Here is a 15,990-nt window from a genome sequence, read left to right as displayed (position 1 = left end):
TGTGTACGAGGAAAATAGAAGAGTCACACCTCGGTCTCTGCCCTACATTTTCCTCCCGCTGGCTTATTTTTGCCTGACTGTGCAGGTTTGTGTGCTGACTGAAAATGGCCCGTGACTGCGGTGTTTCAGCCCTACTCTCGTTTCCCTCCCTGCTTTCTTCACTGCAATTGTGTATACATTTACATTCGAGTCCAGTTGTGGTACTGTGTGAGAGTGTGAGCATGCAAGCACCTTGTAAAGTTTAATTTGCAGGTCTAAAGACATTGCAGTGTCAAAGTTAAACGTAGCTCAAATTTTGATTTAAAGTGATTTTTAGTAGCCTGATCAGTGAATTGCATTGACACTTCAAACTGAATCATGCCAAGGTTTCAGTCGCTGATTTCTTTATTTTACTCTTTGTCAGATTTACAGTTTTTTCCACTGATTTTAGATGGCTTCACTACTTTTTGATGAATCGTTTAAATATGATCATTTAAAAACTGCTGTAACATGTGTGTCACCTGAATGTTTCCATTTCCAGCCCACATTTGTCAGAAATGTCGAGATGCAAATAAAGGGAGCATAAATAAATGAGTCAGCGCTTTCTTTGGTGAATGAACGATAAAGCAGCTGTTCACAGATCACTCTGGGATTAATGAAGAGACAACCTTGCTTCTCCACGTTCCTGTCTTCGTTTCCTTGTTGTTCGCATGTGAGTGTGTGTCTGTGTGAGTGTGTGCTCATGCATCACTTTGTGTGCACGGTTCCTCCAGGCTCAAGTCATCAGCGTTGAAACAAACTAAAAAAAAAAAGTGTTCTCTTCCTCTCCGTTAGGATGTTTTCTCCTTAACATTCACTCAGCGTCTCCCAGTGTCGACAGGTGATGCCAGGCAGATGAAGAGAGAAAATGCTCTTTGTTGCTCCTTATGCTCATCTCTCTCTCTCTCTCTTTCTCCCCAGGCTGCTGTTTTGTCACGTTTTACACAAGGAAAGCTGCCCTTGAAGCTCAGAATGCACTGCATAACATAAAGACCTTAACAGGGGTGAGTGTGTGTCCTCATTCTCCTCTGCCTACTTTCTCCTCTAATCACACACTTACAGCGGTACCTCGAGGCAGCCCCGCCCGACCCCGCCCCACACCGACCTGTGTTGTGTGTGTGTGGGTGGGTATGAATACGCAAGTAACTGCCTCAGTGTGTTGCGCTGCTGCTACAGAGCATTTGTGAGTGACCGAGAGTGCGAGCAGGTGACTGTCAAGGTTAGTTCAAAAGTTTGGAGGGAGTCTATGTCCACTGGTTCTTTCCAAGCTTAAGTGTGAATGTCATAAAAGTCAAAAACCATTATTACCACCATAACAGCCACCGGGTCACCAGGGGACTGTCTGGAGTTAGAAAAGTTTCTAGAAAATAGAAAATGATCCATTTCAGACATTCGTTCAGTTTTTGTTGTTAAAAAGATTTTGGATGATCCAAAAAAGGAAACATTTCTAATGAAAGTAGGTGGACTTCAGCCTAAAACCCAAGCTCTACCTTTATCCTAGAAGGTTAGTCAGTGTAGCCTACCTAATAGAAGAACCACAGACCATCTTTTGATATGTACACAGATAGAGGCAAATAAGATCCCTGTGTTGCACCATCACTCAGCCGCAGACCGCAGAGCTGCATGTAAAAACCTCAGTATTTATCCTGTCGGCTCTGGGTGCAGACAGTAGTCCCGTGAGTTCACAGCAATCGAATGGACATAAGGTCTCCCGCCTCCTGCGCACTATCCTGAAATCACCTTTAAATAAACCAGATTGACTATTTCCAATATGGAGAACCTGTCAGAAGCAGACTGTAGCGCGCTGTGTGCCACATATGAAAGAGTGCAGCTGAGGACAGTGTCCCAACCTGAGTCTCCTGATGCTGTCTGGAATTAATTTGTGAAAAATGCTCGAGTCGTAGTACTACGTGCTTCATGTGTCACTCGCACACAGTCTCATGTTGATCTTTGGTGGCTTCTTCCACCTGTTACTGGTGCTGCTACCACCTACGATTAGACAGTGTGCTTTCACATTAAAAGTCCACAATAAGAGACCAGAGAGGTAGTGGAAGCACATATATATACTATCATTCCCTCAGCACTTCCCATGTACATATAGAAAATCTAGAAAATGTCTTTGTCCTGTATTTTACTGTATATAGTAGCCATTTGTACATCATACAAATTACTCTTTTATTTGACTTGAATCATCATTTTTAGCAGTTTTGGCTTTTTTTTTTCTTATTTTTTGGTTTTATTTTCAAACATAACTCAAATGGACTTTTTCTACCTGAGCCATGTGCTGCTGTAACAAGTGGATTTCCACAGTGTGGGATTAATAATAATAATCCATACCCATCTATGTAATTCTCGATCATGACATGCAAGTTAAAGACTCATCTTTTAGACAGTTTTTAAGAGTTGCCTTTTACTTTTGTTTGTAATTTCTCTTTACACACTTTGCACATTGTGAAAAAGCGAAACAAAATTCAGAGGTTTCCAGTTTCGAACTTGTTGTGTAACGCGTATGTAGACAACAAAGACCACATCTGACCATCTACGAGCGCACTCATTGCCAAATGCAGTGGTCTGATTGGTCACATGTGTTTATTTCGATCCGTTCAAAAAGTAATAATAATAATAAATTCATCCTGTGATATTACATGGTTGATGTCAACGGCTGCGTTAAGAATCGGTGACTTTTAGAAATATTTTTACTGCACAAAATATTGATATAAATTTTTCACATGCTAACTTACCACATTTAACACTGTGCACTTCTGCACACAAGATGCATCCCATGTAATGTGGGTTTGCTCTCTGTTTGTCACTGATTAGAATGGCTGTAACAGACTAATGAGCCTGCTAGTCAGTTGGTGAGAGTGGGGCACCAACTGCTGATAACATATCAATGCGCTGACAACATCGAAATTGAGTGCCAGCAGGTGAGGAGACGTTTCCACTGAAATACAGACATTACAACTAGTTATTGCCAGTGATTTATAATTTATCGGCTTTTAGTGTAATGATATCATCTGCTGTTGTTTCGCAAAAACGTGTTGTCCAAATTTATTCCAAGCAAATGTTCACCAAAAGCTGACAATCACCCACTCGTCCCCACTTTATATTTTCATTACTGGCTTCGGCAGTCTGCAGGAGTTTGTGTTGTGTTTCCCTTTGCTTCTAGCCTGCACGCTCATCCTTGTGCAAAGATGATTAGAGAACAATCATCAAAACACGCTGCCACTAGCAGTCGAAAACACTTGCATGTTTATCTGCTTGCTGGCATCTGTTCCTGCTTTTCTGGACACCCGTGCATATGCCTGACTATAAAGGAGTGTGCTGGTGCTCCATTTTCCAATATTGTTCCCTCTTGTGGCCCAGGAGAGCAATAGAGGAAGTGGGCTGAAGCTTGCTCGCACTCTCACACTTTTAGCCCTGGGTGGATATTTAGAGGCCCCCAGATCCCTTCTGCTCAGGTTATTGGCTGCTTCCCCACCCCTCTGTGCCAGCTAACTGGAATCTCATCAGTTGAGCGCCTGCACGCTCTTACTTCTGTCGGTTGGATCAGTGGATAGCCCCCCTGGGCAGGACAGGGTGGATACTACGAATCCCACAAGAGCCGTACGTGGGATTTATGCTCCCGCTCCCGATTCAGAGTCAATCTTGTTGTTTTGCACAGAGTCACCGTGTTAATTGCTCGTGGAATAAGTATGTTAAATTTCGGCTGTTTCTCTGCACCGTGAGAGCTTGTCACTTATCCCTGGTTGGAGGTGTGAAACAGCCCAGGGGAGGACACATACTGCAGCAGTTTCAGGATTATAGGAACATGAAATCGCCTTCTTCTACACCATAACACCATCCCTCCCTCTGTTCTGTCTGGTCATCCCTCTTCCTCACTTGCTTCTCTCTCCTGCAGCATTCGTTTGGGCCTTTTTGATGTCAGGTAGCAGTAAATTTGGGTCTGTATTTGGTCTCTGAAGCAGAGTAAACAACACATTATCAGAGCGTCTTTAAAACGTCAGTACAAAACATTACACCTAAACTTGTAGAAAATGCATTTATTAACATTTAAATATGTCTATCTGGAAATTATGATGCCTCTGGTAGGTAATATCTGTCATATGGAAGCCGAGCAAGAATATAGTAAAACATTTCTTTATATTTAATTCTCTAAGCTTGAATGAATCGCATTTAGTTTAAATTAGGGTTAGGGTTGATATTTCCAATCAGGAGTATATTTGCTCGTCTCTATCAGCCCTCTATCACTTGCAGATAACATTTCTTTAGAGATGTTGTTCATGGCAAGGTTTTCTAACAGCCCAGAGGGAGCAATCAGCAGGAGGAGATTTTTAGGTTGGGTTTTTTTTGTGATAGTTAATTTCTCTTTGATTTAATGAGCGGTAGTTTTCTGAAACAGCTGAGTTCTTTGGCTCAATGAAAAGTTGGAACAGAGCAGAGTCATGAAATAAATAATAAATAAAGGAATAAAAATTAGTTTTAAGATGTGTTTTCAAAAACTGTAATACCATGGACAGGGAGGTGTGAACAAGCTCAGTTGCCCCTGGTTTTCAGTCCGGTTGTTTGGACTACCAGGAGCAGCTGGTCTATGGACCTCAGCAAACTTGAGGGAACATGGGGGGAGGCCAGGATGCGTAATGTTCTTGCAATGGCGAGTACCAGTTAGAAGACAAATCCCGACTAACTGCAGGCAAAAAAGGGAAACTTTACTAAGGCCAACACAGTGTGCATTACAATAGTCCAGACACATTGTGATAAAAGCATGAATGAGACATTCAAACCTTTTAAAAGATAAAGCTGATTTGATGGTGGATAAAAGCCTCAAGTGGTAAAAACTAGTGTTAATAACAGAATTCAGCTGCTTATTTAGTATAAAAATCATGCTCCAGTTTAACACCAAGGTTTCTCACTGTGGGTTTAGCACAAAGGGCCATGGTCTAAAAGACGAGCGGCACAGAGTCTGAACCCAGTGACCCCAGTGTTACTTACTCTAGATTCACTTTAAAAATCAGATGTGGTGGTTAAAAAAGTAACCTATATTTTAAGCAGTAATACGTAACAAACAAGCCATATTTTATTGGTTACATATTAAGGAGGGAAATCCCACTCTGCATATAGGTTTGGGTTATCATAGACTACCTGCATGCATTCTTATTTACCACTTCATTCTTTTTGCATCCAGAGGATTCACCAACTGCTGGCCTTTAGAAAGAATAAAGGTTTAATGCACTTATGCCCTGGCTTAGCTTTTCAAACCTGCAGGCTGCATTCATCTTTTATAAACAGTCTGTCTATAGTCCATCTGTGTTCTCTAGCAGGCTCTGACCATTCCTCAGTACTTCTGCTGGCTGGCAACTAAGTGACTGAAAGTATGAAATAAAATTTGAAATTAAATATTTTTTTTACATCAACCTTGTAGAGGATTAAAGCAGTTTTTCTAACCCCAAATTGTGTCTTTTAAGCTCTTCATGGCCCCAGATTTGGGTTAGGTCAGCCTATTTGTAGCCTCACAGGCAAGCCCCAGGACAAAACAACTCCACTGAGCCACCCGCTACTGCTTGTAGGGGTTGTAGCTTTGTGCCAAGTGCTGTAACAGAGTTTTTAAAAATGAAGCTGAAAGTTGTTTCTTTGAAACAAGAATCTGCGGAGCCCAGCGGTGAGATTTAAAAGGTTGCTCATAAGTGCTGGAAGTAAAGGAAAGTTTATTGTCATGTTTGTTCATGAAAAGCTTCTGGGAGCAACAAATATTAAAAATGTTAACCCATGTAAAAATAAAAAAAAAAAGCAGGTGACACATATGCAATTAAACCCGCATCATATTCATCATGTCAGAGGCGGACAACAACAGCTTATGCGATTGTCCTGTATTGATGGACGGATATGGTTTTAGATTTAATATACAGGGAAGAGGACCGAGGACACACTTGCAAAACACTAAATCAATAGCAGCATAATGACGGAGCATTGAGTGGTTTATGCTGGATTTTTTTTTGACTGGCTTCAACTCAGCTCAAAATGGGGAAAAAAAGGGCCAAAAAATAAAATAAAATGAGAGTAAGGATCCAGTGGGAGGCAGAAATAAACAGATGATGAGGATGGCGGATTAATTGCTGAATGAGGCATGTCAAGACAAAAGGAGAGCAGACAGAGAGAGGGGGAAATTGAGCAGGAGGTTAGCAAAGGTGATGGGCAGATGGACAGGAAAAAGGTGGAGTAGAGCACTCCAGCACGCTCGAGGGCAAAGCAATAAACGGGGCGCAGTTAAAAACCAATACCTGCTTATTAACTTCCCCACTCTCCTGGCTTGTAAAAAGCCAGCAGAACAATGTTTGTATTGGCACTCATCCCCTCCCTCGCTCTATCTCTCCTTCCAAACCCAAGGCCCTAACAGGCAGAGATGCAATCAGAGTGGAAAGCTGGACGGGGGCCAGACTGGAGAAAAGGGCACCGGTATTGGCAGCCATGTTGGTTTAGGGCAAAAAAAACAGTTGAATGGCTGCCATTTTTTGCGAAAATGGATAAGTGAAGGGGGTCTGTGGTTTTATGTGATGAATCTCTCCCTGCTCGGTTCTCACAGAGGTGATGGCGGTGGCGAGAGCAAAGCGGAGAGGTGTAGGCTTCCTCGCCAGTTGGAAAAAAAACAAGAGAGAAAGAAAAATGACAGCGCTGCTTGTTGCTTCTCTCCCGGCCCCATCTCCATCACTCCTCTGATGTCTCTCCTGAAGATTTGTCAGCGATCCGTCAGCGCACTCGTACCAAATGTATGCATATGTGATTGTATGCATGCAGAATGTGTATATTCATGTCAGCTCCAGACATGCCTGTCATATTTCAGCGATGAAGTAATGTTTCTAGAGAAGATACAGGTCACAACACGAACTGAGTGTCAGAACAATTTTTCTTTTCAGTTTTCACCTCAGTTGTATCAAAAGCAAGGTTATCATTTACTTTTTCTTTTGGTTGATTGCTTCCGTTTTGTTTAGTTCCAAGAAGATAGTGGCCAGCAAACAAGATTATATTTATGAGTGTAGCTCAGCTTGCAAGGTAAAGTGTCATTGCTGTTGATGCTGAATGATAAGGATTTCACTTTTCAACCACTTCTTGTGCAGCCTATGCAGAGAAATTTGGGTTATTTTTACACTTCAGATTTTGAAATTGTGAAACTGCTAAAATATACGCTGCTAGTGTGTATGCATTAGAGGCTGTGGTTTGTGGATTCTTACATCTTTTGAGCCAGGCTAGCTTTTCACCCCGTTTCTAGCCTGTATGCTAAGCTAAACGAAGTGGAAGCGAGCTAATGTTTCTTATTTAGCTATAAACTCAGTGTAATAAATAAATATAGCCAAATATAGTCCCACTCTAGTGTTTAAAGCCTTGACTTTTCATTATGGATGTCTCCAATTTGGATTATTGGAGCCAGTGGTGACCATATGTGACAAATAATGGTGGTTAGTATGGTTGCATTGCAAATATACCAGCTAATTGATGCTCAAATTAGAATTTTGCTTACAAAAACTAGAGTGTAGGTGTCTTGAATGGTTCGTTAATACATTAGACCTCACTATAAGCCATATTGTGTGTCAGATTAAAAAGCCCTGAAAGGCAGAAACCTTATAAGTTTCAGTCATTATTCAGACACACAGAGGCTTGTTGAGCACCAATGGTGTCAAATTTAGATGCAGTGGCATCATTTACTGCCATCATTTTTTAACGTGAAGGGTTAAGGTTTTGAAAAGGGAGCATGCCGTCCCATGCCACACTCTTTTCTGAGATCCTAACCAAGTATTTTCTGTGAAAAGAAAAAGAGGGTGAAAGAGCAAAACATAAAGCTTACAAACAGGAAGCGGCAAGTGTTGTCACAACTGATGTGTTAAGGCACGAACGCCTAAAGATCCAAAGTTGTGCTCAGATCAGAAGCTGATGGCTCAGCTGATAATCACCTTCACAACAAGTTGGCAAATCATATAAAAGTCACTCTGTTTCACCTGCTATAGCGTGCCTACAGCTGTTGCTGCCTCTGCAAGCTGCTTTGCAACCCATCCCCAGCCCAGTTCTTCCTTTTAACTGCGTTTCTGAGTAAACATTAAATCTGCCGTAATTGTGCTTACTTTGCTCTTAATGAGGGGATCTTCCACATCTAGCTTATCGTGTATATACAGCTTAAAGATTCAGATCTGTCCTAGATGATGCAGTTCATATGGTTACTTTGAATTTGATCTTCAAAAACGAATAAATTCTGAAGATGTGACACTTGCTGTGTGGCGCAGGTAGAGGGCTTTTCTACACCCAGTTGTTTCATTACAACCTTCGGGCTGTTGTTTTGTGTGTGGACATCCATCCTCACACCCGTCATCTTTCAAACAATGGAATTTGTGACCGTTCATGAATCCAACCATTCATGCTTTCACAGTCAATAAAACTGCGTTCAGTTTGACTATTCAACCTCAGTAATAGCAGTGTCGCTAGGCAGCACGGCACATAAATCAGCAGGTGGATTAATCTATAAAAAAGTAAAGAGAAAAATAAAAAACAAAAAATAATGAGTTGTCTGCATGGCACACACACATAGAGCCTTTTCGGCGAGGACAGATAGGCACGACTGTTTCTCTAAAACAACAGCTTTCACTAGAGTTGTTTCTAATGATGCGCTAATGAAGCTCGGGGGGGGGGGGTGGAGACAAAGTGTGTGCGTCTGTCTGCGTGTGCGTGTTTTGCCTGGAGAGCCATGTGTTCATCTCTCCAACTCTAATAGCACTGGAGAGGGCTAAATATGCTTTTTCTTCTCTCTCGCGCACACACAGACACACACAGAAAACCCTACCATAACCCATCTATCGTTGAAAAACATGCCCTGTACCCCTGGAGCGATGTAAAGCCATAAGACCCAACCCCTGCTGCATGGACTGATCCACACCCCTGCATGACTCTTGAGGACACACACAAGCTCTACACTTTCATGTGCTCGCAAGCATATGCCCCAGCACAGCCTGAGTTTATTGCATTATTTTTTTTCTCCCCCTTTCACCTTTTTTTAATGCCCCCCTCCTGGTCCTCTTCACGCTAACACGACGGCGAGACGCGTACACGAACAACAACAACACACGGCGAGTTAAAGCCTGTCAGCCTGCCTGTCAGACAAGGTTGTTTTAGATTTTCCACTAAATTGAACTCTTTCATTAGTGGCTGACAGATGTCTAAATGCCCAGTGTCTCCCCCCTCCTATTTCCACCCTTGACGCCCGCCGAGTGGGCCCCAGGGCTGCTGCTCCCCATCTGAAGCTGGGGTTGGAGGAAAGAGGGTGGATGGAGAGATGGAAGGAGGGGAGGGATGGTAGCTAATCTAGGACGTGTCCTCTGGAGCGCCCTCCAGCTCAGAGAAGTTCAGTCTTTTTATCCTTGGTTTTCTTTTCTCACTCCCTCCACCTCTTGCCCTCTCTCCATCCATCCCTTGCTCACTTTCTGTCTTTCTTTTGTCCTGTTGAGTCTCTCACTCCATCTCTGTCCCTCTCCATCGCTCCTTTTTCTTTGTGAAAAAGGATGAAAAAGCCCTTTGATTCACAGTTTCTCTCAAGGATATTTCTTTCTGACAGTAAGACGGAAGGGAGGGGAGGGAGGCAAGGGAGAGGAAGGTTGATTAGGGTGTTGGCTAGGATGGTGTGGAGGGGGTTGGGGTGGGGTGGGGGTGGGGGGGGGCATCAGACGCGATCAGTCAAGCCCAGTCCTCCATGTGGGCGGATCAGAGCGTTTGTTGAGCACCAAGCTTGATAAGAAATGTGGGGCTCATTAAAAGCTACCATCGTACTGAGACCACACACACACATGCAGGTCCCCACTTCCCTTACCTTTCCGCTGGTGAGATAATTAGTGATGCTCCACTGCCAGAGCACAAGCACAAGGTTGTGTGTGTTCGCACATCAAAGGCCCCTCATCAAAGTAAGTGTGATCTGGAGCAAGGTTAAGGTTTAAAAGCAGCAATTTACAGTCCAGAGACAAAAGCCATTTAATCGGTCATTTATTATTATTTCAAGTTGGCGGACAAAGCTGCAGACAGAACCGCCGACTGTAAGTGATAGTGTGCACTATCAGTTTGAATGATGTGAATGAATATGATTCTTTCATGCACAAGGCCTGGCGGTCTTGAGACTCTCACTGTTCCCGTCTTTGAAGGGAATTCGTGAGCTCGCTTTGAAACAATCGAAGATTCTGGTTGCTTTCTCGCTGCAGGCCTAAGTGTTTACTGCGGCTCATTTTTTCCTCACGACAGTTGCATTTAAATGTAAAATAAAGTGCTGTGCAAAAGTCTCGAACCGCCCCGCATATCTTTTAAATCTTGCATCCAGAGGAATGGTGGCTTTTTATGTTTAAGTCACTTAATACTGACTCCTGAATCATTTAAGCATAAAAAAGGAGTCTACCTCGAGGGAAGAACCAGTATTGTGTCTTCTTTAGATGAATCTATGAAAAATGCTTAAACAGTTTCACAGGAATCGCTTGTTGGTTGCCCCAAAAAGTGATTCCTAAGCCTCTACTAGCCGAAGAAAGATTGTTGCCATGGTGTGTTTCCTTTCACATTTTGAGGAAACTTAAAATAAACAAAGAACAGATAATCAGTATGTAAAAGTCATGTCCTTAAGAAACTGTAAAAAAAATCCAACAAAGACCTGACACAGGACGGGCGAGAAGCATCTGGACACTCTAATCCATCCATCATTTATCCGTTTACTGTTCACTGAAGCCTCATCAGAAATGGGCTCAGTCAAGAAGCCATTCTTAAGGAGGGGAAACTTGGAGAAAAGGGCGAGGTATGCCAAATTACACAAGAACTGGACTGAAAATCAGTGGCAACAGGTCTGATGGAGCGATGAATGCAAATTTGAAATTTTTGCTTCAAATCATCATCATCAAGCTTCCCAGAGAGAGTTCAGACTTCTGCACAAATCTGTAAATACATTTAAAAATCTTTAGGATTTGGAAATTATTTTGAGTGTGACCATTCTTTTCCATTATTGTTCTTGTCTTTTAACAGTAAGTCCGGCTTTGTGGATGTCTTTCTATACATTTAAAACAGCAAAAACAGTATTTATGCTCTAGTAATATATTAATTTCATATTAATATGACGTAGAAGCATGCAAATGAAGGACTACCAAAACAGTGAATTCATTTTAAGTTCAGATCAGATTGCAGTGGCCGTCTCAGCGCACTATATTGTTGGATAAAGACCCTACAACAGCATAGACAGATAGAAACCCAATGAGCCAATGCGGGGATTAAAAAAAAACATCTCTTTTAACAGAAGGAGACCTCTGGCAGAACCAGGCTCAGGGAGGGCCGCCATCTGCTATGACCGGGGGGTGAAGGGAAAGAAAAGAGAAAAGAAGAGCATGAGACAACAAATACCAAACAGGACAAAGACAGCTTTTAGGAAATCCTAATAGTGTAGACTATGTTTTAAATAACAACTTTTGTATTTGGTCAATCTTACTCCCAGTTAGAAATGAATGATTGGCCCATATCTGCAGTGCTCTCTTGGCCACATTTGGCCTTTGGTGACAGGGCTGACTTGGAGTGAGCCTAGCATCCTCAGCTAAGCGACAAGTCCAAGTTCTATCAGCTGAATGTCTGATGCATTGTGACATTTTGTCCACATCTGACCCAATCAACATTTGCCAGCTCTGTAACTGAGCAACTGCTAAAAGTGGCCCAGTTAGAACCAAATGGTTCTGCTGTCAGGGCTGGGTATGACACTGTGTTTATCACAAGTCTTATAACTTATAGCTTATATGTGGAGCCCCAGAGTGAAGCCCCCACAACAGTCACATTGGAGCATGAAAAAAATACAAGTTTGTGCTGGAGGGAGTGCAGCGAGGTCGCTGCGGGTTGCTTCCATGTCTTCTGGTCATGCCCTAAGCTGAAGACCTTTTTAAACAAATGGTGGTGGATGTGCTCGGAGTAACACTTCTCCTTTAGTACCATGTACGTTGGGAAAATTCCTGAGGATATAAATAAAAGAGACTCATACTTACTGAAAATAATTATGGTTGCATGCAAAAAGGTAATTACTAAATGTTGGTTGCAGACAAGCCCCCCCACACGGAAACTGGTCATAGACATTATTAACATAATCCATCATATGGAATTGATTACCTTCTCACTGCAGCTGCAGAAGGAGAAAGGAGAGAGACTTTGGGAAAGATGGGATGGTTATACCTTAAAAGACTAGAAGCTGATACCTGTGCGATGCAGAGGACTAGCCGTGATTGTGTTTGAATGGAACATGCACCTGTGTAATATGTAATATGTGTAAGTAAAACAAGGCGATGTGTAGTTTGGAATATGTGAACATATGTGAATGTGTTAGTTTCCCTTGCCCTCTTTAGTTCTGTATGTAAAGTAAGATGAAAATCAATAAAGAGAAAGTATTAAAAAAAAGAAAGAAAAAAGTTTAACCAAACGTCATTGAAAGACAAACAAGTTTATTGCCTAATCTGCATGTTTTAGACATTCACTGGGTTTTTCTGATTCTGATTTTAACTTTGGTTTATAGTGGAAGGTTTCCCCATCTAATGAGGAGTTGTGGGATTTAGAAAATATCACTAAACTTGGAGTTTGTTTACAGCCTGTAGAAATCATCGGAGCATTTCAGTCACTTTGCGTGTGAAACTGGGATGTAGCCTCCAGGTCTGCAAAGGGAAACCATTGCCTTAAAATGGGCCTTAAAACTGCATTCTTTCCAATGGCCAGCAGGGGGCTCTGGTTATAAAAGAAGATCTCGGGAATGATTCTCGCAGTTTTACTCAGCTGCTAGATTTAAATATTATTTATTAGGTGTTTATGCTTTAGAGCCTGTCTGCTCTATAGTGTGTTAGCTACCATATGACCCTGCAGTGAGCCTTGGTTTCCGATCGGTGACGTCACCCAACTGGTTTTCGGACATCTAAGTGAGTGGTTGTCCACATTCATCTACAATAAACTGTTGGGTTTGTGTAGAAGTAAAAAAAAAAAAAAAGTTAATACTCAGTCTAGATTCTTGTGGCAAATTGTACCCCTTAACCATATATATATATATATATATATATATATATATATATATATATATATATATATATATATATATATATATATATATATATATATATATATATATATCCATAGGTCCCTCATCCTATTCATGTAGCCCCTTCCGCCGGGGTTAACCATGGTGGTGGTAGACAAACAGAAGAAGACGGCCGTAGTGATCGATGTAGCGGTTCCGAATGACAGCAATATCAGGAAGAAGGAACACGAGAAGCTGGAGAAATACCAAGGGCTCAGAGAAGAGCTCGAGAGGATGTGGAGGGTGAAGGTAACGGTGGTCCCCGTGGTAATCGGAGCACTAGGTGCGGTGACTCCCAAGCTAGGCGAGTGGCTCCAGCAGATCCCGGGAAAAACATCGGAGATCTCTGTCCAGAAGAGCGCAGTCCTGGGAACAGCTAAGATACTGCGCAGGACCCTCAAGCTCCCAGGCCTCTGGTAGAGGACCCGAGCTTGAAGGATAAACCGCCCGCAGGGGCGTGCTGGGTGTTTTAGTTATATATATATATATTAGGATTGAAATACGATGTCACCTAGCTGTTAGATCATCAGCTGATACCCATTAATGGTCCACAAACTTTTAAATGAAATCCTAAGAAAACTAACAGACACAGACGTATGGAGGGCTACCAACAGCCATTTATCAGCTGCTACCTGTGTGTTTGAAGTGTGTCTGAGTGGTGCAGGGGGGAGGAATGGCCACAGCCTGTCAGTCGATGTGCGTTGTTTGTTTAAGTGCAAGCCCATTACACGTATCGCTGCTCTATCACAATAGCTTTCCACTCAACACTCAAGAAGCACCCGAGCCCACCGCAAGAAAAGCAGATGAGTTAACTCACACTGACTGATACACCAGCAGATTGACTCCTCAGCCCTTTAAAAGATTTCTCGCAGTGCCACGGAAAAAGCTCCCATGAAACCAGACCGCTGTAACCGCCCAAGGACCTGGGAAGTAGTCGTCGGCTATGCTAAGCTGAAAACAGCAGACGTGCGGTGGTGTAGGATATTAAGTTTGCCATGTAGTAAGCCGTGTGCCATCAAACATTCATGTGTTATAGCCTGGAGGATATTATGCAACAAGCTGAAAGGTTAGACCTCGGACAAGTGGTTTATAGTAAAAAAAAAAGAGCTGAACGGAGACGGTTGACCAGTATGCAGCTATTAGAGCAGCACACACCGGTGTTTTAAATATGTGTGCGTGTCTCCTCATCTTTAAATCCTGCTTGGCTCCTCACAGATCATTTAAGTCCAGCAAAAACAACAGTGGCTTATTAACTGCAAACACACACCCGTCCATTCCCACAGCAGTGTCATTACAGAGGCTCATTATCGAAATCAATTCAATTAAGGCCTGTAATTGCTGTAGTGAAACCCAAATGCTATCGCAAACAGAGCTGAAGTAAGGCAAACCTCATCGATGCGCTGACCCTCAGAGCGTGCGTGCGTGCATGTGTGCTCTTATTTAACAAAAGAAATATTAATCGCTTGTTTCAAATTAACTTCCCTAACCCCTCTTTTCTCTCCAAGTTGGTGGCAGCGTTTAAGCATATGGATTCATTGGGGTGGGGGTGAGAGGAAGAGACGGAAAAAGGAAAGGAGAGAGAAAGGAGGTAGCGGTGGGGGGCATAAACACAGGATAACTATGTTAAACACTTAGCATGGAGACGCAACGCAGCATAGCTAATGCCAAGTCCCTCAATCATTCTGCTCACACACGCGCGCCGGGTTAATTGTTTACCGAGCTAAATGAAGTGGGGATAATGTAGGCTAACTGTGTGCTAAGCGCCACTAAGATGAGGGATATTGTAAAGGACAATTTGTTTTATAGTTGCTTGTTTGATGAAAGGAGAACGAGCATAAAAGTCACTCTTTGTCTGGGTGAAGGTGTTTGTCATAGTGATGACAGCTAGCAGAGTGTGCATATGTGTGTGAGTGTGTGCAACAGAGAAAGGTAAGTCACCTGAAGTTGACTTTTGTGGATCTTTCTGATGTACACTAACGACTACAAATCGCACAGCATCTCTGGCTTCATAAGGAGTAAAGTCAAACTACTGGAAACTGATTTTTTAAGTTGCTTCAGAAAAGTAACCCCTGTAAATATATATGTATCTACATATTATAAGTGCAGTTTAAAAACAGCAACACTATTTCAGCATCAACATGTGGCTCTGTTTGAACTTTTCATGACAGCCCGAACTTCTTAATTTCAGTAGAAGCATTGAGATTAAATTAATTCACCCGAATCAGAAAACCTTCATTTCCCATCATAAGAGAATGAAAATGTGTCCTTGATGTGGCTCACAAATTAAAGAGTGGAAGTAAAAATATGCTCTATGCAGAAAAAAAACTGGGTTGGCAAAAATGAAAGACAAATGTTTTAATTATGGCTTTGAGTCACACAGCAAAGTGCAATATGTGTATAATACACTGTTGGAAAAAATGTTTATTATGTTTCTTAAGCCAGCTGACCTTTGAGTCACTAATGCAAACTGCTTTGAAACCCACCTACACCCTGGGGCGCACTGACAGAGGCGAGGCTGCCGGACACTGGCGTCACCGGTAGGCAACGGGTGAAGTGTCTTGCCTGTCCTAGCCAAGGCTCGAACTGGCAACCTTCCGATTACAAGGCGAACTCCCAACTCTTGAGCCACGATCTCCCCTACAATGTAGGTTGTCATCACCAGTGTGTGAATGTGTGGATGACTGGATGTGTAAAGCGCTTTGGGGTCCTTAGGGACTAGTAAAGCACTATACAAATACAGGCCATTTACCATTTCATCACATGATGCCATCTGACAGAGAGTGAACGGCAAGTGGTGGTGTGCGATGCTGCAAATTTTTGTATTGATCTAATACGTATACGCGGCTGACACTTAAAACTGTATGTTTGGAGAGCAG

General features: G+C 42.5%; 1 protein-coding gene across 23 annotated transcripts in view; it reads left to right on the top strand.

Moving 5' to 3' along the window:
* The window catches only part of celf2 (cugbp, Elav-like family member 2), a 236,154-nt gene that overhangs the window by 158,690 nt on the left and 61,474 nt on the right, over nucleotides 1–15,990 (top strand). For all 23 annotated transcript variants that reach the window (XM_085437525.1, XM_085437516.1, XM_085437511.1 and 20 more), the window contains one exon: nucleotides 940–1,022. In XM_085437525.1, coding sequence (XP_085293651.1) covers nucleotides 940–1,022 — 83 coding nt within the window. The remainder of the gene's footprint in view (nucleotides 1–939; nucleotides 1,023–15,990) is intronic.

Source organism: Copadichromis virginalis, linkage group LG17 (genome assembly GCF_057382275.1).
Source record: "Copadichromis virginalis isolate Kocher_CV1m ecotype Utaka linkage group LG17, C_Virginalis_male_GT1.1, whole genome shotgun sequence".
NCBI lineage: Eukaryota > Metazoa > Chordata > Actinopteri > Cichliformes > Cichlidae > Copadichromis > Copadichromis virginalis.
The sequence above is the reverse complement of the archived record's forward strand: the minus strand, read 5'-3'. Positions and strand labels throughout refer to the sequence as shown.